The sequence below is a fragment of the Impatiens glandulifera genome, chromosome 1 (assembly GCF_907164915.1).
Source record: "Impatiens glandulifera chromosome 1, dImpGla2.1, whole genome shotgun sequence".
In the NCBI taxonomy this organism is placed as follows: domain Eukaryota; kingdom Viridiplantae; phylum Streptophyta; class Magnoliopsida; order Ericales; family Balsaminaceae; genus Impatiens; species Impatiens glandulifera.
The window spans coordinates 152,200,372-152,227,751 of record NC_061862.1 but is presented as its reverse complement, the minus strand read 5'-3'; the positions used below and the strand labels follow the sequence as shown (position 1 = coordinate 152,227,751).

General features: G+C 31.8%; 2 protein-coding genes across 5 annotated transcripts; both read right to left on the bottom strand.

The window, feature by feature from the left end:
• Positions 1–1,733: 1,733 nt before the first annotated feature.
• Positions 1,734–5,065, bottom strand: LOC124920190 (F-box/kelch-repeat protein At1g57790). 4 transcript variants are annotated; one of them, XM_047460620.1, is made up of 3 exons: positions 4,899–5,065; positions 3,203–4,314; positions 1,734–1,988 (listed from the first exon to the last, which is right to left on the bottom strand). In XM_047460620.1, exons 1-2 carry the CDS (start codon positions 4,928–4,930, stop codon positions 3,219–3,221), a joined length of 1,128 nt encoding a protein of 375 aa, XP_047316576.1. In that variant the 5' UTR covers positions 4,931–5,065; the 3' UTR covers positions 1,734–1,988; positions 3,203–3,218. The 4 variants fall into 4 exon arrangements, with proteins under 4 accessions (XP_047316576.1, XP_047316575.1, XP_047316579.1 ...); XM_047460619.1 differs by having other exon boundaries at positions 1,734–1,982; positions 3,205–4,314; XM_047460623.1 differs by lacking the exon at positions 4,899–5,065 and adding an exon at positions 4,482–4,604 and having other exon boundaries at positions 1,734–1,982; positions 3,205–4,314.
• Positions 5,066–8,483: 3,418 nt separating this feature from the next.
• On the bottom strand, positions 8,484–10,904 carry LOC124911378 (G-patch domain-containing protein 1). The gene is made up of 11 exons (XM_047451858.1): positions 10,827–10,904; positions 10,640–10,724; positions 10,482–10,585; positions 10,356–10,380; positions 10,051–10,162; positions 9,892–9,958; positions 9,663–9,759; positions 9,391–9,554; positions 9,000–9,236; positions 8,808–8,921; positions 8,484–8,715 (listed from the first exon to the last, which is right to left on the bottom strand). The coding sequence occupies exons 1-11, from the start codon at positions 10,902–10,904 to the stop codon at positions 8,659–8,661; spliced, it is 1,140 nt and encodes a 379-aa protein (XP_047307814.1). The 3' UTR covers positions 8,484–8,658.
• Positions 10,905–27,380: the final 16,476 nt, after the last annotated feature.

Here is a 27,380-nt window from a genome sequence, read left to right as displayed (position 1 = left end):
TAGGAGTTTGGAGAATGAAGGAAGAGAGGGGTGGTTTAGTGGCCATAGAAAAGAGAGAAATGAAGGGGGAAGGAAGAGAAAAGGGAAAGAAGAGAAGGGAAGAGGGGAAAGAGGGAATTTTTATTTAAGAGGTATAAATGTCTTTTGCCATGGTGAAAAAGTTATATTTGCAAAAATTAATCTACCTATGTTAATTTTGGAAATAATCCTTCGTCAAATTTCAAATTTCCTGTATAAATACTATTTATGAATAGATATAATATTAAGAATATTTGTTTAAAGAATTTAAATATTTATTTAAATTAAAAATTATATATATATATATATATATATTTATTTATTTATTGTGTTACTTATCAAAATATAGTATGAATAAAGAGATTTTACATAAAAAAATGGGTAGGTTAATTAGTTCTTATCAAGTCTGCTTTTACTTTACAAACTGATTAATCAACCGGTCGGTATTAGTATTTTTGGTATTAGTATTTGTTTTACCGATTCTGATGGGTTAACCGAAATCGAAGTATTTAATTTAGTAAAATATATTTTTTTTAAATTCTTATTTGCACCGTCTTATGGAGTTTCAAATTTTAAACTAATAGTTATATAAATTAAAAAATAATTCTATACAAATTATAATTTAAAATTTAAAAATAACTAATATATATAAATTATTAAATATTATTTATAATATATCTAATATTTACAAAATAACTAATATAAATATATAATTAAATTATTACAGATAGAAAAATAGTTAAAAGTGTTCAACCGATCGATTAACCGGTTCCGATTAACTCCGGTTTTACCTCTTATTTTACAAATTAGATAACCGACTATTATTAATATCAATTTTAATAGTTTTGATTCTATTGATCCTGGTTTAACCGTAAAACCGATAATTCAATTTTTTAAATAATTTTTTTAAAATCTTTGTTTGCGCCTTACTATTATGCTATTCTTCATTTTTATATATTATAAGATATATTTAGAAATATTTTATAATATAATTACACTATAATATATTTTAAAAGTCTGCATTTAAAAAAAAATAACAATATAAATTAAATTTGTTTTATAAAATAATTCTATAATAATAATTCTTTTAAATTTAAAAATAATATATATATATATATATATAAATTATTAAATATTATTTATAATATATAATATTTAAAAATTAACTAATATAAATTATAAAATATAAATATATAATTAAATTATTACCGGTTAAAAAAATAGTTCAACCGAAAATCGATAAAATATCAGTTAATCGAAACCGTTAGAACTCGTTAACCAATAAACTGGTAAATTGAAACCATTAAGTTATCGGTTAAGTTATCAATTTTTTTGCACATCCTTAAAAATAGTTCAACCATAAACTTAACCGTTTAACTAGTAAAAAACGGAACGGTTCTAACCGATAAGCTATCGGTTCGGTTATTGATTTTTCGAATTTTTGTACCGCCCTAATTACCATGGCTGAGTGTACTCCCTCTTCTAGCCTAACCGCGGAAAGAGATGGTTATCCCAACCTCCCTAAAGTCCTGAGTACTTAATCTTCGGAATTAATCTAGTTGCAAAACCCAGCCTTTTCAAAAAAAAAAAAAAAAAAAAAAAAGTTTGACTGTGTATTTCAGTGACACCACTTAGCTATATATAACAGATGTATTTGTAAAAATAAAGAATGAATACTCTGCTGCTATGTTTTTGTAAAAGAAGTCTCTCATAGAGCATGATATTTATTCCTAGTGTTTAAAACATTAGAAATCCAAAGACAATCATCCTTAGCCAATGATGGCCATACAGAAGAAACATGTCTTGGCTTATAGAGATAGATAGAATACAGTTAACTTCAAAATGAACAAATAGGTGTCATTATAAAAACTAAGTAAATAAAATCATTATAATGATAACTGTTCCTTCCTTCTCTTCCTTTTCATTCATTGTAAATTGTAGTGTAATCCTTTCCCCCACACCACCTAACATGAAGAGATCAATAATTCAAACTGTTATATATCTTTTATTACCTTACTGCTATATGACCTAATACAATTTAAACACCTAGAAATTAATTAACCTTTATTAATTACCTCAAACCAATGGAAATTAACCTAAAAATACAAATAGTTGGTTGTCAACACAATCATAAGATAAATAAAAAGTGACTTTGTTTCACCAAATCCAAAATAGCATAAACTAGGTCAAATGAGAGAATAATTTGAAAATAATCCTCATGGTTGTTCTAAATAGCGGACAAGGGACAAGGCGACCGCCACGCATATACATCAGGCGGTTTAATTATTTAAATATATAACAATTTTAAAAATATAGCCATTAGGCGCTCTCAAACTAGTGAAGCTCAAGATTGGCTTGTTGAGGGTGGTGATGAAGATGAGGTCGAGCCAGGTTCGGGACTTACTTGGAAAATGGTGGCAAGGCCTCGGGGATATGAAGTACTAAAACCAAGGAGAAGTGTAAGGAGCATCACCATTAGAGAACTTGACGAGGATATAGATACATCAGATGAGGAACATGAAGAAAGTGTTGATTTAGAGTCAGATGACGAGAGAATTGTGAATATAGTTGATGGTGCATGTATAGATGATTTAGAAGATTAATTATACTAAAATGTTACTATCTTAGATAAATTATGAACATTAATTTGGACTTTTGGTAAAAAGTCAAATATAGAATATCTTTATTATATTTATATTTAAATTTATTTATACTTTGAAAATATTTCAACCGCTTAGGCACCGCCTAAGCACCCGAGGCAGTAGGTAGTCACTTACCGCTTCGCCACCGCCTACCGCCATTTAGAACACTGCAAACAAGGCCCAAGGTTTATGGTTACCTCTTTTTTGTTGTGTATAGGCAATTTGTGAACATGTATAGGAATACACATACAATTCCTAGAACCAACCCCATTGGAAACACGATCTAGTCTGGGTCTGGATCTAGATCTAGATGAGAAACCGTCAATAATTTCTGAGTGTGTGTCTAACTAAGTCTTGTTCCACATTTACGTTGACATAAGACAAAAGAAAGAAGTGTTTTCAAAAGAATTTAGTAATGGTTTATGGTTTAGATTTGAATGTGGACAACAAATGGGTCCAATTAATATAGAACTCATATAATGGTGTTATGGATCATACTATTAACTAATTAATAAGTGATGAAGGAAAATAATAAAACACTTACAAGTCAATAATGTGTCACATGAAGATGGAGAGATCCTTGGGTGGTTCAACCCAAATGCTCTCAAAAGGATCTTGTTCACCCCAGTCATGACCATGCTTCCTTGGATAATATCTAATGTCACTGAGTGAATACGATATACATCTCTTCCCATAAAACCGCACTTTTGAGAAATAAACACTATTTCTCATCGATCCATGAAGATCCGCCTTCGCGTGCGACGATAAGAAGCTCGCGAACAGAGTGAGCCCCCCAAGAGATTTCATCTCCTCCCACACTTTATTCATCTGATCAAGCTTAAACACAATTGGATTTTCATTACAGCAAGTGTACATAACGTAAATATCTCCATTGTGCTCCGCCATAAACTTTCCCTTCCACCAGTTCTTAGCAAAGAAATTCTCAGGACACTTGGGAGGTGGCATAACCCGAATCACCCATGTTCTTTCTTGAGGGTTGAAAACTCCAAGCCAACCGGTCAGACTGAGACAGTAAAACAATCCCTTGCAAAAGACCATTTTGTTCCAAATACTGCTGACAAATGGCAACCTGTTATGATAATTAACTGTTGTCCACTCCAACACTCCAGGCTGACAGGTACTGATAGCAACTACAGTCGGGCTGATATGCTTAACTGTGAACACGATACAGTCTGGTGAAGTTGGAGGAGATGAAAATGCTACAATTTGATAAGTCATCTCGAACTTTGGTAATTGAATGATTTCCTGAGTGAACGGATCATAGAAGAATACAGAGTGTGTACGAGGTTTGTATAGCAACAACCATCCATCTTTCGCGTAACAAACTTTTGATTCTTGTAGCTCAGGTAATTCAAGGGAATAAGTTTTTCGATGCAAAGGATCGTAGAATTCATACAAGTTGCCATATTTTGGGAAATACATTATCCACGGGGGTTGATTAACAATCCTTACTGATATAGCAACCGTAGACCATCTCTTACAGACAGAAGAAACGCGGATGTTTTCCTTCAGTGTTAAATGCGACATTATCACTTCAAGTAGTTCTGTTGGAAGCTCGGACCAGGTATGTTGACCTACAGTTTCCTCGTCCATAGTCTGAATCTTTTTTCCATCCATAATTGTTTCACTTAACCTATAAATATACCATACGTGATGAATTTAGGTCATGAATTATTTACAGAAACAAAACATCCAAGTTTCCATAAAGAAGAACACAAGATCAAATAACACAAACTAGGTCATCACATCAGTGTTTAAAGCTTGAAATTGAACTCAGAACTTAGTCCAAATGCATCTCACCATATGTTGTTATCTGAGACTGAATTTGATTAAACACTAGCGCCGAATTAACTGAATTTTGGTATAGATTGATATATAGTCCAAAATTCAATCAATCAAAGTCCGGAATTCCAGTTTCCAATATAATACATGTAACAGTTAACAAAAACTTCAGATAATTAGGTATCACAAGATCTAGAAATCTCGAACAACAAAACAGAGAACTAATCATAGAAACACGAGATCAATATCAAATATCAACAGAGTACAACACATAACTAAGAATTGCAACTAACAAAAGTTGATCTGATCTGCAGAACTAGCAATCAATCTATCAATCAAGCAAGCAAGCAAGCAAGCAAGCAAGCAAAACAGTGCACGAATATAGAAGAAACGAAAGAGAATTCTGTAAACAGTAAGAGGAAACATTGAACTTACAATTTGACTTTTCTTCGTTTGTGTGCAGACATGGAGTTAACTAGCTTCCTGGAGACTTGCTTTGAAGTGTTTGTGGCTCGAGTTGACTCAGCGTGTCAGTTCGAGTTGCGCGGTGGTGTGAGAAAAGGCGATGTAGAGAGAGAAAAAGGTGTAATGGCGAACGAAGAAGATGATGAAGAAGAAGAAGAATCTACTATGGCTGTTGCCTTAAACACGTGTAGTAAGAGTTTTTATATGGTGTAGTCGTGCACATAGTCAAGTCTTTACACTCCAATGATATGATAGCTTTATTTGTGACTTAATATATCACTTTTTGTGTCAATCATTCTCCTTTTATATATATATATATATATATATATATATATATATATATATATATATATATATATATATATATATATATATATATATATATATATATATATATATTAAAATTCAAATAGAAAATTATGTTTTTATGTTGAAATTTCCATTTTTCTATTGAATATATATAAAAATGAAAAATCCCTAGTTATAAAATTGTTTTTATTTATTTATTTATTTATTATTTTAAGAAAATAGTTATTGAGAAATGATTGATAGAGAATTATATGGTGACACGATCTATTTAGTTGAAAAAATAAAATAATTCATCTCTATTTCTTTACACATTTCTATTTATGTCATTTACTCTATAGATTATCTTTCCTTATCACTCATCGTTAGCATTAAATATTTTCTTTTTATCAATTTTTTCGATAAATTTATATTTGATTATAGTGTATCGGTTATATTATATTTCATATATAATATTAATATTTGACAATGAAAAATGACATTTTATTTCTTCAAATTTTTTTTACTAGATTAATAATAATAAATATTATTTTTTCGTTTAAATGGAGAAAAAGAGAAAGCAATGGATTTTTTTTGGAATATTATGTTTATCATAAAAACGATATTTGTTTTGGTGAAAATCAATTCAGATTGGTTATACTTAATTAAATGGAAAATGTGAACCGTTTCTGATTTATTCAATTTTTTTTTCAATTCGGATCGGTAAAACGGGTCAAGTCTTTAGTTTGGACAAAACAAAAATTTCCCCTAAAGTTCACTAAACTAGTTTTAGAGCCTAGAATAAGTAGAGTTGGCAAGAATGACAATAATGGAACGAGATTTGTAAGGAAAAAATTATATACCACATTTGTGTTGTTCATTAAGACTTCACTAGCTAGGTAATCTTGAAAAATCACTTTGAGCAAACAAGTTTATTAATATAAATTTAGTGATTATAATTACCACAAATTTGCAGTTATAACTAAGTATTATAATAGTTCTTTTTTGTGTGTATATACATAAAATAAAATAGAAAATTTTCAATAATTGTTTTACTCAAATCATCCATATATTATCATAACAATCTTGCCATTAAAACAAATCACATGTACTCAGGAATGAGAATAAGTATCAGAATGTCTGATATTTGTAGGTACCAATTATCGATCGGGTTTCAATTATTTTAAATCGGGTTTGGATTCAAGGTCAGGATAGATAATAGAGAAGATATTTGATAGTTGGGAGTATGCGAATCCCAATGCCCTACTATATTAATATTAAATTATATATATATTTTTTTTACTATGTATCATTATCTCCACCCAACTATTATCTTTACGTATAAGTTTAATTGTCTTAAACGTTTAAAGAGAATAATAATATATCAAAAATTAAAGTCACTTTGGAGTTACTTATAAAAAAAATTAAAAAAATATTTTATGAATATTAATTATATATTATTATAATATATATAGTTAAGTATAAAATTAATTTTAAAAATAAATCATATTAAAAAAATTAATAGTTACAAAATTAATTATATAAATTTGTTTATTTGAATATGTAATGCCTTGAATTTGAAAATATAATTTGTTTATTTAGTGTAAATGGTATAACTAAAATAATATATAAAATCCTAAATTTATTACTAAAAGAGTAAAATTTAAGAATTGTCATAAATAATTTAACGTAATAGACTACAAGAGAAATAGACAATGAAGTGTTTAATAACATTGTGTTTTTAGAGTGTAAAAGAAAGTAGGACGTTATCTTACAACATTCAAAAGAATTTGGTTTCTTAGAGACCCTCTCATAATTTCATCAAAATTAGCACAAATGTGACATTTGATAAAACAAGCGGACAAGCGACAATAACATTTTCGACAAAATTGACGAGGGTAAATTTTTGTTTTACAAATGGAAGTTTAGTGGAAAATCAGAATTCATTTGTGGGAACTGCTTGGATTAAAAAATATAAAATTTAACTAATTTCATAATTAAATATGACGATGAAATTGTGATGCAATGTCTATTAGAAAAAGATGCAATGTCTATTAGAAAAAAAGTGTTCGATTATTAAATAATCTTGTATATAAATTAACCGGTTACTTGAAACTTGTACAACAAATAACATTTCATTTGTGTTGCATGAAGCAAAATAAAACAATGAATTTGATAGCAAAAAAGACTTGCCAAAGAAAGTTATGTAAAAAAGACTTACCAAAGAAAGTTACGTGAATTCAAATTTTATTTGTATTCTTACCACTGATACTTAGTAACGAAACACTATAATTTTATATACAGATTTATTAATAAACAAAAAAAAAAAACTGTAAAATTTTAATATTTACTCTAAATTTTTACATCCAAATTAATTTAGAATAATAATAAGGCAATTCAACCATTTTTCAAAAATAAAAAAATAAAAAAACAATTCAAATTCAAAAATTACTTAAAATTGTTGTCTAGATATAAATTCATAAATTTAAAAGGTTACTTGTAAATGTAGGAGTTTTTTTTTTAAAATATATATATATATATATATATATATATATATATATATATATATATATATAATTAAGAGTTTTAAATATTAACCCTTTAGAAAAAATATATATAATTAAATTTAAAATTAATTAAAAAATAATAACAAGTAACTAACCTTATAAAGATGTTATATTTTAAAAAAAAAAATTACACTTAATCATTTATTTGAATAAAATTAATAATAACATTTTTAAAATTATAAATATATAAATTCAATTTTTTGTTGGTAAAATCATAAAATCGAACAATTTATAAAAATATAGAATCATAAAAGTTTGATTAGTTTAAAAGTTATTCTACTTTAAAATAGTTCGAGATTTTAAAAACATAAAAAATAAAATTATATAACATTATAATAATGGTTACAAAATTTAGAAAATTCTCAATAAAATAAACTTGATTTATGTCAAGGATACTAACCATCTTAATCAAATCCAGAACATAAACCTTATTACTAAAGTTTTAAAAAAAAGAAAAGAAAATATAAATGTATGAATTGGGTGGTCCAATATGGATATAATTAGCACTAGAAGTAAAAGGCATGTGACTTGTGGGGGTACCTTACTTTAATGCTTCTCTTACTAGTAGAGTTTAGTGCTTTCTCTCAATCTCCCATGTGCAATTGTTGGCCCCTTTTAATCAACATGGTTTAATAATATAAATAAAATGTTAATTTTTGATAAATTATTCTAAGACTATTTCAAATTCAATAATTATTAGATAAAAAAAAAAAACTTAATCCATTATAATAGCTTAATGACAACATATTATTTTCCAACATAATCATAGTCTTAATGTTTATACAATTCAAACAATTGTATGCAAGCATTGTAGAAAAATCAAGTTTGGTAGCAATATATAAATTCTCAAATGAATCAAAATTTCAGTTACCACTCTTTTATCTAGAGAGGCTAACCTTCTTCCCATCCACCAAAAACTTCTTGTTGCCTTCAAGCTACAAATTAAGTCAATGTAAAGAAAATCAATTAGTGCAAATAAGACCTTGATTGTTTTGGGTTCCTCGATGACCAAATTCTGAGACGATACCTTGTTTTTTAAGAAAGCGAGGGCGTCTCCCTTGGAGAAATTGGCAAAAACAGAGGGTGCTTTCTCGTCAAGAAGAGCCTTGAGTTGTTTCAATTTGAGTTTCTTCTCAGGCACCTGTGAAATGAGATTTTGTAAGTTTTAGAAGAAATCTTAGATGATGGTGATGATTCATATGGACTAAATGTGCCATACTTGATTAAGAAGCTTCCTACAAAGCTTTTTCAACTTCAATTTTGGCTCTTTCTTCCTCCCCACTTCCTCTTCTTCTTCTAAACAATCATTGTCATCATCATCATCACAATCACTTCTTGAATCTTCATCAGCATCACTGTCATCAAAATTAGTTTTCTTCCCCTCAAAGTAGCAACCAGCTATTTTCTTTGGACGATCCTTAATACCCAATCCTTGTTTTCCAGTCGTAGCCGTATTCTGCGCGAACCAACTTAAGAATCAACAACTGTCGTGAAAATATTCATATAAATTCTCTAGTAAATCTTATTTACGATATAGAGATGGATTAGATCAGGTTAGGTTTTAGGGTAAGACTAAAGAAAAATCATAAATATTGTAGAGGGATATATACTTGGACAAGATTATAAAGATTCTCTTGATCATCTTCACAGAAAGTACTCCTCTCTTTGTTGGTATTGAGGTTTTTCCTTTTGGCTTCTGATCCAAGAACTCCTCCTGATACAAATCCAAGCTTAAAACCCCACCAATCAGGTGGAAGCTCTTTTAATATGATCTCTGCAAAATGTTTCGCATATTACTTTCAAAACTATTATATATATCTTTCTCTTGCACAATTCTCTTCGGATGAATTACAATAGAAAGAAATAATCTCTATCCGTTTACCTTCAACCACTGAAAGAGTACATTCAGATGCATCCATCAATCTTGATTTAGTACCCTTATTGAAATCTGCATTAGTAGTATCCTTGTTCTTGTTTACCTATAGCCCAAAAGAACAGATAGATGATAAAAAAATATATTAGTAGAATTTCTATATAACAGTATTTTCATATGCTTTAATAGCAAATTTTGATTTAAATTATACACCATCCTTAAACAGTGATTGACTCACAAGTATTCCTTCGAGATCTTTGGCAGAATATCCCTGAACACATTTCCCCCTCTCCCTCTTCTTATACCTAATTAACATCACAACAAAGTTACTATAAAAAATGTCCAGCACACCAAAATGACTCAGAGAAGAACGACATGAATGTAAATTTATGGTCACCTTCCTTGCGGCCTTGTTGTTTTGACAACCACATCAATTTCCATTTCAGATGCATTTGATTTATCGTCATCTTCATCTGTTTTATCCTCTTCGACTTTGTTCTTTACATCGACTGCAAATGCATTTATTAACGTGATTCATTAGACTTCCTAATGTAAAATTCATTTCTCAAGTTGAATATATTCTTGATGTATGTGAAAAGTGTGGTTGCAGTCAAAGATATAATTCAATATCTCTTACGGGTTGAAACCCAAAATTGAGTTTTCAGCCACACCAATTCGATGCTATATATACACAGAATGTACCTTCATCTTTGGTCTGTGTTGCTTGCTGCCAGAAACAAGGAAGATGAGTCAGAATAAATCCAAATACTTTCGTATAAGGCAGTTAAGTTAATCATGAAACATTTTCAATGAGAAACGTGAAATTACCACTTTCAATCTCTTGAGAATGTCATCAAACTGCGATGTATCAAAAGCCCAGTTTTTCTTGGGCCCGTCCAATCCAATCCCTACATCAATCCTCAAAATTAATGCTAATACTCATCCTTACAACATGAAATCAATCTAATCGGGGCAAAAGTAATTACCAACAGTGTCCTGTTTGTTCTTCACTCTGACATATCCTTTGATCCCTTGCTTGTCTTTCCCAAGCCCCTCGCCTTCTTCCCACCCCTATAATTAACATAATAAGCTGACATCAAATGAAAATAATATCCCCAGCTAGCAAGCTTATCAGTTCTATTTATTAAGATTTTGACTGAGTACTAAACATACCATTTGTTTCATAAGACGAAAAGCGGCAGAGTTTCGAGTGACTCCGACATAGCAAACAGAAGCTTCAGGCTCGGCCATAGTGCAGTTGCGTTTTCCCAGCCAACGTTCCCAAAATCCTTCTCTTTAAACACTCTCTTTCTCTGGTGCTCAAGAAAACCTAGAATGTGGGGTGGTTGAGAAAATAATCAGCTGCAGCAGCATTAATTTCTAAATTTCATCATTTGCTAGTCCATTAACGGTGGATCAAATTCGTTTTTAGGATCAGACTTAAGGGTTTCTCTGAAATCCTAAATGCATTTTTCAATCGTTTTCATCTCTAAGTCTTGTTCATATAACAATGGTCATCCCATGATAATGGAAAAGAAAAAAGTAGCAATAATATCAAAGACAATCATAAAGAAGCATGCATATCATAATTCATATTTCAATCAATCATGCATAACAATTCGTAATCCCTAATCAATTAAGCCTATTTCAACTGTCCCATTATAGGCATGCAATCATCATGTATAGACATCAACCAAGCTCAATTCACCAATGCCATTGTGCCAACATACATCATCAACCATTTATGTTCTCAACAAAGCATGACATTGAAATTCAATCATCACATCATAGCATGCAAGAACATTGATGATATTCACTTAATCATCACAACCAAATCATTTATTCAAATTAAGATCGTCACTCAAATAAAAATTCAGCTCATCCCAGGTCTAAATCGTACCACATTTTTCATTTGAAAATCACCTTGAAGCTCAAATCATATCAATTCCAAAAGAGCAATCAAGGAAAACCAAATGTTGTTTTACAACCTTTATTTAATATTTTATGGCATCCCTACAAATGCTACCTGAGTACCCAGCTTACCAGGTCCCGTCTTTCATTTACTATTTTCGAAGTTCATACCAAAGTGAGCCTAATTACCAACTCACTTATTTCTTAAACAAACTAATGATGTGAAGGATCTCATGCTATATTTTATAATCAACTCAATCCAAACTACATAATCGAATCAAACACTTCTTTTATTAACACAAACAACTCAAAACCATCTATCCAATACCTAAACAATTCATAACAAAGATAAGTATTTTATAGAAATATAGAGCTTAAACGAAGAAACCCAAAAACTGTTTCAGGAAATGAATTCAATGGATCTTTAAATTCTCAAATATCGCTAATAGAATTCGAAATTGCATAAACAATGGAATGAAATCTAAACTTATGAACTTAAAACCTTACATGGGTCGGATTTATTAAACTTACTTGTGCTGGCTGGGTCTTCTTCAAGCCTCTGAACTGCTACTGCCGCTGCTGCACTACTCCGTTCCTTTTGATGCTGCAATGGCGACAGGAATGGATGAAACAGAGGAATTGAAGTTGAAAATGAAGATTGGAGAGTAAAGGATTTTGATTTTCGATTTGTGCCTCTTGAATCTTGCTTTCTAAAATTGCGGCACCCGTTTTCATATGCTATTTTCCATCATTATATAGCCCCCCCTAATTCAGGGTTTATGATCTTCGTTTTCTCTCTCTTAGTATATCATCTCTCGGTCAGCACGGGCAGCAGATCGAACAAAAGGCTTACTAAGCCCTAAGGCCCGTTTGATTATTGGGTTTTAATCCACTTGCAAAAGATATAAAATTAACAATTTGGCCTTGTTTGAGTTTATTGTATTTATTTTTTAAAAAATGATATGGGTGTTAAAGACCTCACGAGAATATAAAAATGAGTTATTTTATTTTATAAAAGCAATATTAGTGTTTAAATATTTTTTTAATTAAGGGGAATTAACATTACATATTACAGTCATGATAACTTCTGCATCAACGATGCAACTCAAGACGCTCCGGTTTAGAATTGAACTCGTGACATTTTAGTCTTTTAAATCGATTTTTATGATCACTTGCTACTTTGATGGGTTATTTTAGTGTTTAATACTAATATTTTTTAATTGTGTAATATATTAATTAATGAAATTAATATGGTTATTAATAATAAATAAATTATTAATTAACAATAAGGTAATAATATATAAATACTATGAAAATAATTTTAAGAATTTGGAGAGATTATAAATTGAAAGTTAAAAGTAGTATGTTCAATTTAAATAAAAGAAATAACTAAGGGTCAAATTTTATAAACTCTTCAGATTTTAAATAACAATTCCTGTAATTTTGAACCCTTAAAAAAAATTAAATAATGTTAGGAGTATATTTAATTGTGTATATATTAATAAATTTAATAAAATTTGTCTATTCAATTTTGATATCCACTTTATATTGTATTTCTATTGTTTGGTTAGTCTCACTTATTTTACATTAAAGCTTATCCATTCTCATTTGTAATAAATTAATAATTATTTTGTGAAAAAAATATACATAGAAGAGGCAAGTTAAACAAATAATAAATATGGTTACATATAATTTAGTGGAAAATATATATAAAGAAGGCAATATGACAAATGATTTTATTTTTACAATTTAAAAAATTAAAAAATTAATCAAATTACTTATTTGGACATATATACCATCTAAATATAGGCAAAAGAAATATAATATATATTTAGGGTGCTAGTCACGTCTTTTCTGTGGGTAAGATTTTTGTGATCTGTCAAATACACAATCAGATTTATTTTAGCTGCTGGTTTATTTTATATATATATTATTTTTATTTTTAATAATAATAACAAAGTATGAAACTATAACTATCCATGACTCTGGATATGCTGTTTCAAGCATGTTTTATATGCTGTGCTCACTTTCAATCTAATTCAAAAATAACATTTTATTTTTATTTTTTTTTAAATTAAGAGATTTAGAGGGGTTAATGTTGAGAGGGTGTGAAATGGGAAATTTGACGAAATAACCCGGACAATAGAGTTATTTCCAAATTTAGCATATGCCATATAATTTTTTCAAATTTAACATTTTGCCTATAAAAAAAAGACCCTTTTGCTTTCAAATAAAAAATCATTCTTTCAGTTGGTCCCTTTCAGTTTCTTCCCTTTTCCCTCTTTTCCCTCACTCTCCTCTTTTCATATTTCCCCCGAAACGGCCTCTGCCGAAACCCACGACTCTTCTTCTTCTCCTCTCCCCCGACGAAGATCCAAGCCCCCGATCCAAGCCCCGACGACGATCCGAGCCCCCGACGACGATCCAAGCCGAACGAACGAAGTTTAAGGGTGAGTTTTCTCCGAGTCAACAAACTCCCAAGGCGCCGCAAGATTGAAGGTGAGTTTTCTCCGAGGCAATGAACTTCCGAGGCAATGCCGCAACATTGAAGGCGAGTTTTTCCCGTTTTTTGTCATTTACCTTCCATGCATGCTAAAATGGAAGAATGGTTTAGGGTTTTAGTGTTTAGAGTTTAGTTTTATGGGCTGACTGAATCGTTTTGGGTTTAAGATGCATCTGTCGCAGGCGTTGCAGGCGAAAATGCATTCGTCGCAAGCGACAATGCATCCATTGCAGGCGAATATGCATTATTCGTCTGCGACAGATGCATTGTCGCATACGATAGATGCATTTTCGCCTGCGACAGATGTCTTATTTGCTTCTTTAAAGAAGTGGTATTTACTTTCATTAGTCTGACATAATGTTTTTTTGCAGATGACACCAACCAAAAGCAAAAGTAAAACCAAATCCAAATCCGTTATTGAGAACTTTCCTGGCCATGTTTTATGGAAATCCACTTGTACCTGCTTGTTAAAGACGAAGGACAAGTTTAATCACTTTGGTCTTATGGATAGGGCTTTGCAGTCTCAATTCCAACATCTATTGAAAGCCCCGACTATAATTTTCTCAGAAATAATAATCCATCAGATGTTGATGAGGAAAAGGTGCTCCAATTCGAAGGGAATAAATTTCCTGGTCAATGGTCAGGAGTTGTATTGGGGCATGAAGGAATATGCCTTGGTGATAGGCCTAAATTTTGAAAGATTTCCTGTGATCGAAAACTGGCACGTTGAAGAATTTTCACCCCTAGTCCATAAATATTTTGGGGGCAAAACAGTTGTTAGAGTGAATGAGGTTCAAACAGTTTTCCTCTGATGCTCTGATAAGGAGGATGCATGGAAGCTTGGGCTCATCAACCTTATTTATCAGTGTCTTTTTGGATCTGATAATAGGAGGAAGGTAAATTTGAAAATCTTCAGCATGGTGGAGGACAAGGAGATGTTCCTTCAATTTCCATGGGGAAAGGTTTCCTTCAGTTCAACCCTGAAGGGTATTGACAAAGACATGAAACATCTTCGGTAGCTATATCTGGAGAAGAAGGAAACCTGCAAGTGGAACTGTGATGTCGCTTATACTATTAGTGGGTTCGCAATAGCCTTCCAAGTTTGGACATATTTGGTTATGAAGACATTTGTCCCCAAATTTGCGGATATGACCAATGAACAACCTATATGCCCAAGGATATTACTTTTTACAGCCTCTAGAAGCAACACCAACACTCTCCAAGTGGTATCCACTGCCCTCCTGAAATGCAATGTGTTTAACAAGATTGATGAGTCTGAGGAGGAGAAAAGGAACTATTGTGGGGAAGACGTTGAAGAAATGGGAGACTACATTTATGATGAATTATTTGAAGTGGATGGTAGGAAGAAAAAGAATGAAGATGGCAGTACTCTCAAATCGGTGCCCAAGAGGAGAAGACCACTTAAAATTACACTAGTCAAGAGGACCGAGAAGTCATTTAGTGATGAATCTAGCCAAAACACCTCTCGGTCTACTACTCATGAATCTAGCCATGTCCCTTCAACAACGACTCCTCAAAAACACGAAGACAATTCTCCAACTAGCCAAGACAATCGAGTGACTCAAGCCCAGCATGATGTCAAGTTTGATGAGCTGAGAAAGAATATGAAGGAGCTGACAAGGGATGTGAATGAGTTTAAAACTGAAATGAAGGTCATCAAAGAGGATCAACGTGTTATGTTCAATCACATAATCAAATTATTGGGTGAAATAAAACAACATAAGAATGCTGATTCAGATTTAGTGGAGAAGGAGTTGGAGTTCAACAAAGATGTTGCTGATGATGGGTTGAATGATGATGGATTGGAGTTGAACAAAGATGTTGTTGTTGATGGGTTCAATGATGATGGGTTGGAAATAAACAAAGATGTTGTTGTTGTTGATGTTGGGTTGGAGATGAACAAAGATACTGATGATAATGTTGATGATGGGTTGAAGAAGAAAAAAGATGTTGTTGATGTTGGGTTGGAGAAGAACAAAGATGCCGATGATGATGTTGATGATGGGTTGGAGAAGAAAAAAGATGTTGTTGTTGATGTTGGGTTAGAGACAAACAAAGATGCTGATGATGATGATGGGTTGAATGAGAAAGAAAATATTGCTTCTGTTGATGTTTTTGATAGGTTGGATACAAAAAAAGATATTGCTTTTGTTGATGTTGTTGTTGAGAATGAAACAAAGATGCTGATGTTGTTGTTGAGAATGAAAACAAAGATGCTGATGATGATGTTGTTGTTGAGAATGAAAATAAAGTAGCTGATGATGATGTTGTCGTTGAGAATGAAAATAAAGATGATGATGTTATGAATGAGTTGGGAAAGAATGAGGCTGAGTTGAAGATGGTAGACAAGGAAGATTTAGCCACGAAGAAGAAGGAGTTCGCCACGAAAGAGAAGGAGTTAGGCACGAAGAGAAAGGTGGAGTTGGCCAAGAAGAGGATGGAGGAGTTGTCAAAGAAGAGGAAGGTGGAGTTGGCCAAGAAGGGTGATGATGTATTAGAAATGACTCCAACAAAATTTAGAAGAAATAAGAAGTCCACAAAATTGGGGAACTACACAAACCCTAATGAAAAACGTTTAAACACAATGATCTAGTAACTATCAATCCTCTTTTAGATTATGATATTGAACTGATGGATGAGTTGAAAAAGTAGCTGAAGTTGGAGGATGAAGACAAGATAAATATGATTATTAACTTTGCTGGTCGAGATTTGTTTATCAGAATGTTGAGGCCTCATAATTGGCTACATGATCTAGTAAGCTACATGATCCACCCTGCACAGAATTGCATTTTCCGACTACGACAGATGCATTGTCGCCTGCGACAGATGCTTTGTCGCCTGCGACAAATGTATCTTTCATAGTCCGAAAATGCAATTTTGTGCTTAATTTCTGTTCTATGCTTAATTCAATTTATGTTCTGTGCTTAATTCATTTTCTCGATTCGCAGGAGATAGATGCATCATGTTACCTTCTTAGAAAAAGGGTTGTCAATTTCCCTATGACTTATCATCCGATAAATTTCTCGATATGTGATTGTAATATCGCTACGAGATTGTTGTTACGTTATTCAAAGTTTCCAAAAATCCAGAAAAATATAGCTTCGACAGTGACTTGATGGAATATTTCATGGGTGATGAAGAAAATTTCCTGACTTGATGAAGTACTATAGATAAGGTATATTTCCCTATGAAGATGAAGCACTGGGTCTTGATAATGCATATTCGTCTGCGACATATGCATTTTCCGCCTACGACAGATGCATCGTCGCCTTCGTCAGATGTATATTTCACCGTAAAACCAATCAACCACACTCTAAAACCATTCATCCACCACCTAACCTAAACCCTAGATTCTAAACGATGAAACCCTAAAACATTCTTCCATTTCAGCATGAAACGACGAAAACACGGAAAACTAACCTGAAATGTAGAAGACGTTTTGGCGTCGCCTTGGCTTCCCGGTTTCCTTGGTTTTGTTGGATCGTTGGTTCGCTGCGATGATCAAGGATCGTTGGTGGAGAAAATGGAGAACTAAAACGAGGAGGTTGGGAGAGGGAGGGAAAATGGGAGACAAGAAACTGAAAGTCCCACTGAGTATGATTTTTTATTTTTTTTAATTTGAGGGCAAAATGGACTTTTTCCATGAGCAAAATGTTACATTTGCAAAATTTATATATCTTATGCTAAATTTGGAAATAACCCTATTATTAGGGAAATTTAATTTCCCTAGTGAAACAACATATTCTAGGCAACTATCCACAATTATGATTTAGTTTTGGATGAGGTGATATGTTTATCCACATTTTGTTTGTATACATTTGAAATATTTTATTTTTTAAATAATATTTTTATGATGTTAGATTATTATTTTGTAAAGTAATATAATTGAAAATAATATATTTTTCTAAAAAATTATAACTAAAACATTTATGTAAGCATTAACATGTTACTTTTATTTTTTATAATTGTCTTTAATTTTTATAGAGCTATTATTTAAAGTGAGAAAATTATTTTATTAATTGGCCAGAATTACAAATTGGAGTTTCTTATTGTGTGTCAAAAGCAATTTCAGACTTCCTATTTAAAACTTCACCGATTGGGCATTCGCATTGTCATTTTGTACAAACTGAAATTCTCTCTAACGGACATTAACGACACGCGATCACCTATTTTTTTTAATAAATGTTAAAATATTAAATGTCATTAATTAAAAAAAAAACTAAATTTACTCTCTTTTAGCAGTCGTGCGACTCTTTTTCCTTCTTCCTTATTTCTTTACTTTGAGTAAGCCGACGTCAACTCTTCTTCTTTCTTCCTCACCTACATCGCGGCGCCCTACCTCCATCGAACTTTAAGGGTCTTTGTCGCCACCTCTTTTTTCTTCCTCACCTACATCGCGACGCCCTGTCTCCATCGAACTTCAAAGATATTTGTCGCCACGTCTTCTTTCTTCCTCACCTACATCACGACACCCTACTTCCATCGAACTTCAAGGATCTTTGACGCCTCTTCACCTCGCGATATGCAGTCATATACTATAATCGATCGAACTCTCCTCTATCTTGAAATTTACAATAGGTTTATATTTCTATATTTGAATTTTAGATTAGGTCAAGTATTTTAGGTTTTTTAATTGATTAGGTACAATATTTTAGGGTTTTTTTAAGTGATTTCTTAAATAAAATTCTTTTTTAGCATACTAGTATTCTTGTTTCAAACATTTCTATTAACCAACGTCGGAAGTCTCATTTTCCCGAAAGTTAGTGATATGGTTTCTAACTTCTAGTATTGGTATATATTTTCTTGATATTAATGTTTTCTGCATAGCTATCCTTTCCACATTCACATCCGTAGTATTCACTAGTAGATTTACATTAAGAAATTCTATCATAAATCTAGAGAGGTGTTAGTCAGCCAATCTTTATTTTTTGTTCATCTAACATTTTATAACGTAGATGTTTGATCTTAATATTTCTGCCATTTATTCTCTACACGTTGCCTATTGACGACTACTGATGCATTCTTCTCATTATTATTAGTTCTAAAATTATGAAATTCAATTTTGATTAGATCCTAATGAAAAAATTGAGGAAAATATTCGGTCGAGGAAAACGAAGCCTAATTCAAACACCTCGCTAAGCCGATTTTTTTTTTCCAAAATCCGATACGGCAAGTAAGAAATTAGAATTTTTTATTATCTTTTATTTCTCTTTGTATAATTTTAATTTCTCTAACATCACATTTGAAATATTTTCAGATATGTGAGATTAATACATTATGGGAAGAAAATGTGATGTCCATTATAATTGTTGATGAATTATGTTTTTGGAATTTGGTATAGTTTACTGAATCATTGGGATGTAACAATCGGTCTCTATTTAAGTTTTTATATGATAAGGTGATGGTGTTTTAAGTCTCCTCAATAATGATCAACATGTGTTTGAGGTTATACACCTATTTAAGAGTTGTCAAATGTTACAATTTATCTTGACCATGTTGATGGTCTAAACCAAGTTAGGTATGCTTTGAACTCAATACCCTTACAAGTCTTACACGTTCAACATCTTAAAGATACTGGTATAGAAGAGACTAGTTTTGAAGATGAAGAAGAGCCTCTTGAAACTGAAATAGTGGAAGAAGATAAAATGTCTTAAGATTTCAAAGAAAATTTTGAAGTTAATGTCGAAGAAGGGCTTATTGATAAAGAGTTTTTAGCTGAAAAGATTCGTGTAAAGGCACATTTTATTGTTGAAGAAGAAGGTGTTGATGAGAATCAACATAATAATAATGATGAAGAGGTTCGACCGGAAGAATAAAAGATTCGTGTAGATGAATATTTTATTGCTTAAGAAGAAGGTGTTGATGAGAATCAACATAATAGTATTGATGAAGATGATCGATCTGAAGAATAAGAGATCCGTGAAGATGGTGAAGAAAATAGAAATGATAGTAAAATGACTAAAAATGATGAGTTATCAGAATATATTGATGAGACTTATCACAATAGTTACATATGGGATGATGATAATGTTTACTATGAAGATTTTGATGATGCGGTGATATCTCATCAAACAAATCGACAATTTAATGTGAGTATATCGTATAATGTATCGTCAGTTAATGGTTCTGAAAGATTTATGGTTGTGATATATTTTGAAAGTAAAAAATCCACTAAAAATGCAATTACAGACTATGCTTGCGATTGTCCCGTTAGTCTACAATGGTTGATATAAAACTCTAATCGAATGAGGGTCAAGTGTGCGAAAGATGGTTATTTGTGGCATTTTTTATTAGTACAGACAAAACACTTAAAAGTTGAATCGTTAAAACATATCATCTAGAGCATAAATGTTATTCAGACATTCATAACCGGTTGGTTACTACCTAATGTGTTGCCTTGAAATTTAGGGACCAAATTAGATATCTTTGTGAGGACAATGCAACAATTATGTAAGGAGCAATTTAATTATGATGTCACTTTGTCCCTTATGAGAAGAGCTAATGGTTTCATATTGGAAGAAATTCATGGTAACAATGATAAGGAGTTTGTTGATTTGTGGAGGTATATTGCTGAGTTGAAAAAAATAATGACACAAGTACATTTATCCTCCAAACTATCAAAGACGAATCAAATAGAGTGAACACAGATTCTTACTATTGAAAATTTGTTACCTAATATTGAACACAGATTTTGTTGTCGACATTGGTACGAAAACTAGGTCAAAGCTAGATACATGGGAGGGGACTTGAAGATTTTGTTCTGGAATTGTGCTCGATCTACATATCCAAAACTTTTTTATGCCAACCTAAGAATTCTTGAAGAGGTTAAAGAGTGTGCTGGTAAGTCTCTAATTTGAATAAATGAAAAAAATGATCAAAAGCATATTTAAATGAGGCCCCAAATACGACATGGTAGATAACAATATATGTGAATGTTTTAATTCATAGATAATTGCTAGTAGATGCAAGTCTATCATTAGTATGTTGGAGCATATAAGGTTAATGGTAATGAGGAGAATTGTGAGGTTGAGAAAAGAGTTATAACCAATTTATGGTTTGGGAATATATCACATGTGACAAGAAAAGGGATTAGAAATCTCAAAAGCCAGGTACTATAAGTACAGTTTAGATTTTAATGGTGATTTCAGTTACGAGGTAACTGAGGGCAAGCATAAACACACTATGGACATAAGACAAATGCAATGCACTTGTCAACTTTGGCAAATAACATGCATTCTTTGTGCACATAGAGTATGTGCAATTTACCATTCAGGTGGTAACCTTGAAGATTATGTATCATATTGGTATAAATGAGATGCCTTAATGGGGACGTATTACTTTTCAATTCTACCAACAACGGAGATGAATTATGACCTAAATGTGAGGGTATGTCACTTATTTTACCACCATATGTACAAATATGGTTGAATAGTTTATTATGGTAAATGCGGAATGGAAGGCCATAATAAAAGGGGTTGTACATAAATTCCAATTGGAATTGCTAATCAACCACCCACAAATATTAAATTGAAACGTACATTGAATTTTATTTATCATTGATTAAAATTGAAATTAATATTTAACTATTTTAATTTTAGGTATTTATTTAAGTGCAACAGGAACAAGTGAAAGTGTAGTAGATAACACAGCTAGTGTAGTAGGTAATTTTATTTTATTTTTTATTATAAGGGTTTATCAATTAATTAATTTGTTGATGGCTAATCGTTTAATTTGTTGATTGTTATTCAGGAATTAAATCTAGAAAAAGAAGGTCAACGAGTACAATTGGTACAAGTGCACCAAAAAGGATTACTTGTACAAATCCATGTCCTCCTCCTCCTTACACAACACCAAATCCAAATCCTCCTCCTCCTCGGACAACACCATCAAATTGAGGTCGACGTTTTCATCATTTTCCTCGAGCAACACCATCAAATACAGGTCTCATTGTTCCTCCTCCTCAAATAACACCAAATTCAGGTCTTTGTGTTCCTCATCCTCTTCGGGCAGCACCATCAAATCAAGGTCGACATGTTCCTCCTCCTCCTCGGGAAGCACCATCAAATTGAGGTCCCCTTGTTCCTCCTCCTCCTCCTTGGAAACATTATCAAATCTAAGTTGATGTGTTCCTCATCCTCGGGAAACACCAACAAATCCATGTCCACTTGCTCCTTCTAGGGAAACACCACTAAATTAAGGTCCACTTGTTCCTCCTTCTCCTTCTCCTCAGACAATACAAAAAAATCTCGCCCTTTATGTTTCTCCATCTCCTTGTAATTTTAACCGAAAATCAATAACATGTAATATCGCAGGCTCAACCTGTTATTTAAGCGTGTTGAAGGTTAGTTACACTCAATCAGGTCATGGTATAAAGCCGCTTGGGATAATGTATAATAGAAAGCTAGTTATAACAAGTGACAAGCTACAAAAGATGGCCGCAAAGAAGAAATCGAATATTACTATGAAGAAATATGTAATTTCTTCTCAAGATAGTAAGGCTACATGAACTGAAATTCTTTTGGTTGTTGGTTTATTTATTTTTTATCAAACTTTTATATGGTTTATGTTTTTGGTTTACTTTGTTTATGGATAATAATGAAATCCTATTAGTTTATATTTTTGGTCTATGGATAATGTTTATGAACAATGAAATTCGTTTAGTTTATGTATTTTTGTCTATAAATAATGTTTATGAAAAATGAAATTCGTTTGGTTTATGTTTTTGGTTTATGGATAATATTTATGAACAATGATATGCAATGATTTAAAAAATTTAATGATGGAGATGATACTCAACCAGGTCATGGTATAAAGTCGCTTGAGTTAATGTATAATGGAAAACTAACTATAACGAGTGACAAACTACAAAAGATGGCCGCAAAGAAGAAATTGAATATTACTATGAAGAAATATGTAATTTCTTCTCAAGAGAGTAAGGCTACATGAACTGAAATTCTTTTGGTTGTTGGTTTATTTCTTTCTTGATCAAACTTGTATATGGTCTATGTTTTTGGTTTAGTTTGTTTATGGATAATAATAAAATCTTATTGGTTTATGTTTTTTGTCTATGGATAATGTTTATGAACAATGAAATCTGTTTGGTTTATATTTTTTTGTCTATAAATAATGTTTATGAAAAATAAAATCCATTTGATTTATGTTTTTGGTTTATGGATAATGTTTAAAATTTTAATGATGGAGATGATACTAAAGAAGCATATGTCTGATGCCAAAGAATTAGAACAACTATTACACTGCTTGCTTTCTCTCCTTAATCTATAAATATCATGTCCTTGCAATTGTTTCTGTCTTCACAAAAGTTTGAGAAACATTCTTTTATAAATACCATTTATATGATAGAGAACTCATCTGACTTTATCAACCAATACAATCTTCTTATTCACAATTACACTTTTAGTGAATAACTCTTTTTCGTCATGCACTTTTTCTTCTAACAATTAATTAAATGACATCAATGGTGATCCAACATTTTGAAATAGTCTTCAATTAAGAGGATGGATATGACAAGATGAATGTATAAACCAACTATTATTTCACTGATGGTTCTCTCATCATGCATCTATAAAAAGTGATTGATCTTATTTAAACAAACATATTTCCATTAACAACATAAAATCATCTTCAATACACAATTTCAACTTACAAACAAAAATACATATATAAGACCAACATGGCAATAAATACAATATAAATCTTTAATTTCTTCCCTTTTCTTTCTTTGGACTTAAAAGATTCCATCTCTTTTTTCAATTGTTGAATATTGACAGATTTTTCATTAAAAGAAGCAAAAAGACTGTTATATATCTTGTGTAAATGGTGTTGAATAAACTTAAATTAATAAGTTGTTGTTTTTATTGTTTAATATTCTTAGAATAATAATAATAATGGTTTGAGGGTGAGTGGAATAACCAAAAGATTTAGTTGAGAGGCCTATTTAGTATGCATCATAATTTATTTTGGCAATTGAAGAGGCAAGTATTTGAAGAGTCAAATATTCTGCCTATAAAGATTTATGACAATCATTTGAGATGAATAAAAAGAAATATTTTTCCCTTTATTGGTTCAATTACCGGGTTATTTGAGTTCTTTGGTTCGGTTTCTTCAAAGTTTTATTTATGTTAGCCAATTCGAAAATCGAACTGAATTTGAAAATTTCTAATAAAATTGAACCGAATTCGAATTTGATATTCGATTCGAATTTCGAATAATTCAAATTCGAACCAAATTCGATTTTATTCTTTATGTTATTTTCAAATCTTAAATTCTAATTATTCTAATTCAAAAAAATCTAAATTAAGATGTTGAATGAATAAGATAGACGTTGAACGAGCGACGAAGATGTATCCAAATTTAAGAGTATTGACAAAGAAGAAGCTAAAAGATAGAAATATTATATAGATCAAAGCTCAGAGATACAGTTGAATTTTGAAGGCTCTTTCATATAAGAATATAGATAAAGAGGGATGTGACTATTGGAGGATTATGTTAAGAGGATAAAGATGAGGAAGACTAAAGAGATTATTTGATTATGTTAGAGAATATATGATGAGGAGGGAGGATGATGATGAATTAGGTTTAGAGAATATACAAATTAGATGAGGTGGGCGACTAAGGAATTATGTTTGGAGATTGAGTGAACGACTTATGAATTATGTTTAGAGAATATAGATGCGGTGGGAAGTTGAGTAATTAGGTTTAGAAAATATAGATGAGGTGGGCGGTTAAGGAATTATGTTTAGAGAATAAGGCATGAATTATTATATATTATATATAATAAATTATATAATATAAATAAAATAAAATAAATGATTATATATTATATATAATAAATATAATGTATAATAAAATAAATTAAGAAAAAAAATTGGTTTTCGATTTGGTTTTCGAGTTGAAACCTCAACACGAAAACCAATTCGAAAACCGTATTTGAATTCAAATTGGTTTGAAATTCGATTCGAAAACTGAAAATGAATTTGAATTCGGTTGGTTTTGGTTCAGACCAAATATTGAACACCCATAATTCAAGTCATTGTGTGTGAGTTGAGCGTGAGAGAATATATCAACCTCAAAAGAGAACGTTGCGGTGTGGGTTGGCCGAGAGAGAAAGAAGAGCGATCAAGAGATTTATGAGGTGTGTTGAGTGTAAACACTTGAGAGAAATGAAAGATCTAGCCAATGACATCCCACTATCCAAGTTAACAAAAGGCGTCAATTATGACAACTAAAAGGTGTAGATGAAGGCCCTTATTGGCTCCCAAGATAACTGGAATGTGGTCGAGACTAGGTATGAGGAACCCACAAACACAGATGGATATTTAAAGGCCCAACTGAACGCGTTGAAGGTCGTTCGAGTTAAAGACAAGGCGACCTTGTATATACTATACTGATCCATCAACGAATTTGGCTTTGAGAAGATAGCCGACAAAGTAACATGGGATACACACAAAATAACAAACAAAGGAGACGAACAGATGAAGCAAGTCCGACTTTAAACCCTAAAGGGAAATTTGGAAAACATGAGAATGAAAGAGTCTGAAAGTGTATATGAGTTCATTACTTGGGTGGAGACCGTAGTGAACAAGCTGAATCAGAATGGTGAGTGTTTTTCATCAAACCGAGTTATTGAAAAGATTTTGATATCATTGATAGATAGTTTCAAAAATATAGTGTGCGCAATAAAGGAATCCAAGGATCTAGAAATGCTCATCATTGAAGAGCTTGTTGGGTCCTTATAAACGTATGGGCAAAGAAGGAAAACAAGAAGGCAGAGTCCCTTGAATATGTTCTCCAAGAGAATGCGACAATAAAAGAGGAGAATGTGCTTTATACTTAGAGTACCAGAGACAGAGGAAGAGGTTGAGGCCTATGTGGTAGAAGAAGAGGAGGACGAGAAAGTGAGCAAGTCGGCCAACAAAACAAGAATGACCGAGATCAAGCTCGGTGTGGCCGTACAAATACAAACAATAATATTGAGTGTTATAACTATGGAAAGTATGGACATGTTTCAAATGATTGTTACTCGATAAAATGCTATAACTATGGAAAGTTGAGTCATATTTCCAAAGATTATAGATCCGAGAAGAAAATGAGGAACCAACAAACTTTTTTGCTGAGAAAGAAGATGAAGGATTGTTGTTGGTGACAAAAATTCAAGAAATCAATATCAAATCGAGTTGTTCTAATAACATTTTTTGGTACTTGGACATTGGCGCAACTAACCACATGTGTGGTGACGAAAGGTTATTCAAAATACTCTCAAAGGTGGAGTCCAGATCCATTTCTTCCGGTGATGCTTTAAAAATAGTCGTTAAAGGTCGATGAACGATTATGTATCCAACAGAGAAATGGAGGAATTAGAGAGATTAGAGATGTTTATTATGTACCTGATCTCAAAAGCAACATACTGAGCATGAGACACTTGATGGAGAAAGGGTACTCAACTCTAATGAAGGATATAGAACTACAAGTGATGGATAAACTCGGGAGGCTCATTGCCCAGGTAGAAATGAAGAAAAATCGCATGTACAAACTTGATCTTAAAATAGTTCAAGATAAATGTATGCAACTTGATTTGGAGGATGAGGTTATGAAGTGGAATTATCGGTTTGGTCATCTTCACTTTGGGGGGTTGACCGTGCTGTCAAAAAAGGAGATGGTGCTAGGACTACCTAATATTAAATTTGTAAAGAAGTTCTGTGAAGAATGTGTGATCGGGAAGCAAGTGAGGACTTCTTTCCCAAGCTATTCTAAATACCGAGCAAAGGAGCAACTCAGACCAATCCATACCGTTTTATACGGGCCGATAACTCCAGAATCATTCAATAGTAAGAGATACTTAATCTCTTTAATTGATGATTTCTTGAGGAAGATGTTGGTTTATTTTCTAAAGGAGAATTCAAAAGTGTTTGAAACTTTCAAGAAATTCAAAGTGATGGTGGAGAAAGAAACAAGCAAAGTCATCAAAGTAGTTCAATTTGATAGAGGAGGTGAATTCACTACTGTTGAGTTCAACAAATACTACGAGTAAGAAGAGTCCGTCGGCGCAATATTTTATGTGAGGAAGAAGAGTCCATCGATGCGATGCTATTAATATACTTACCTTTGCGAATGCTAGAAGTGAAGAAGAGAATGTAGGTGATGAAGAGTCGTCGGGGGCGGCCTACTAGAAGTAGAGAAAGAAAATAGGAAGAAGAAGAATCGTAAGGTATGTATGGTTTTATTTTTTGTTGTCAACGAAAAAAATAGGTGGCCACGTGTCACTATTAATTTTT

Excerpts from the sequence above, each read along its gene's own strand:
- LOC124920190 (XM_047460620.1), bottom strand. The coding sequence starts at position 4,930 with ATGTCTGCACACAAACGAAGAAAAGTCAAATT. Across the intron at positions 4,315-4,898 it reads AAACGAAGAAAAGTCAAATT|GTTAAGTGAAACAATTATGG; the intron begins GTAAGTTCAATG and ends GTATATTTATAG.
- LOC124911378 (XM_047451858.1), bottom strand. The coding sequence starts at position 10,904 with ATGGCCGAGCCTGAAGCTTCTGTTTGCTATGTCGGAGTCACTCGAAAC. Across the intron at positions 10,163-10,355 it reads AACACAGACCAAAGATGAAG|TCGATGTAAAGAACAAAGTC; the intron begins GTACATTCTGTG and ends ATGCATTTGCAG. Across the intron at positions 9,760-9,891 it reads AAGATCTCGAAGGAATACTT|GTAAACAAGAACAAGGATAC; the intron begins GTGAGTCAATCA and ends TTTGGGCTATAG.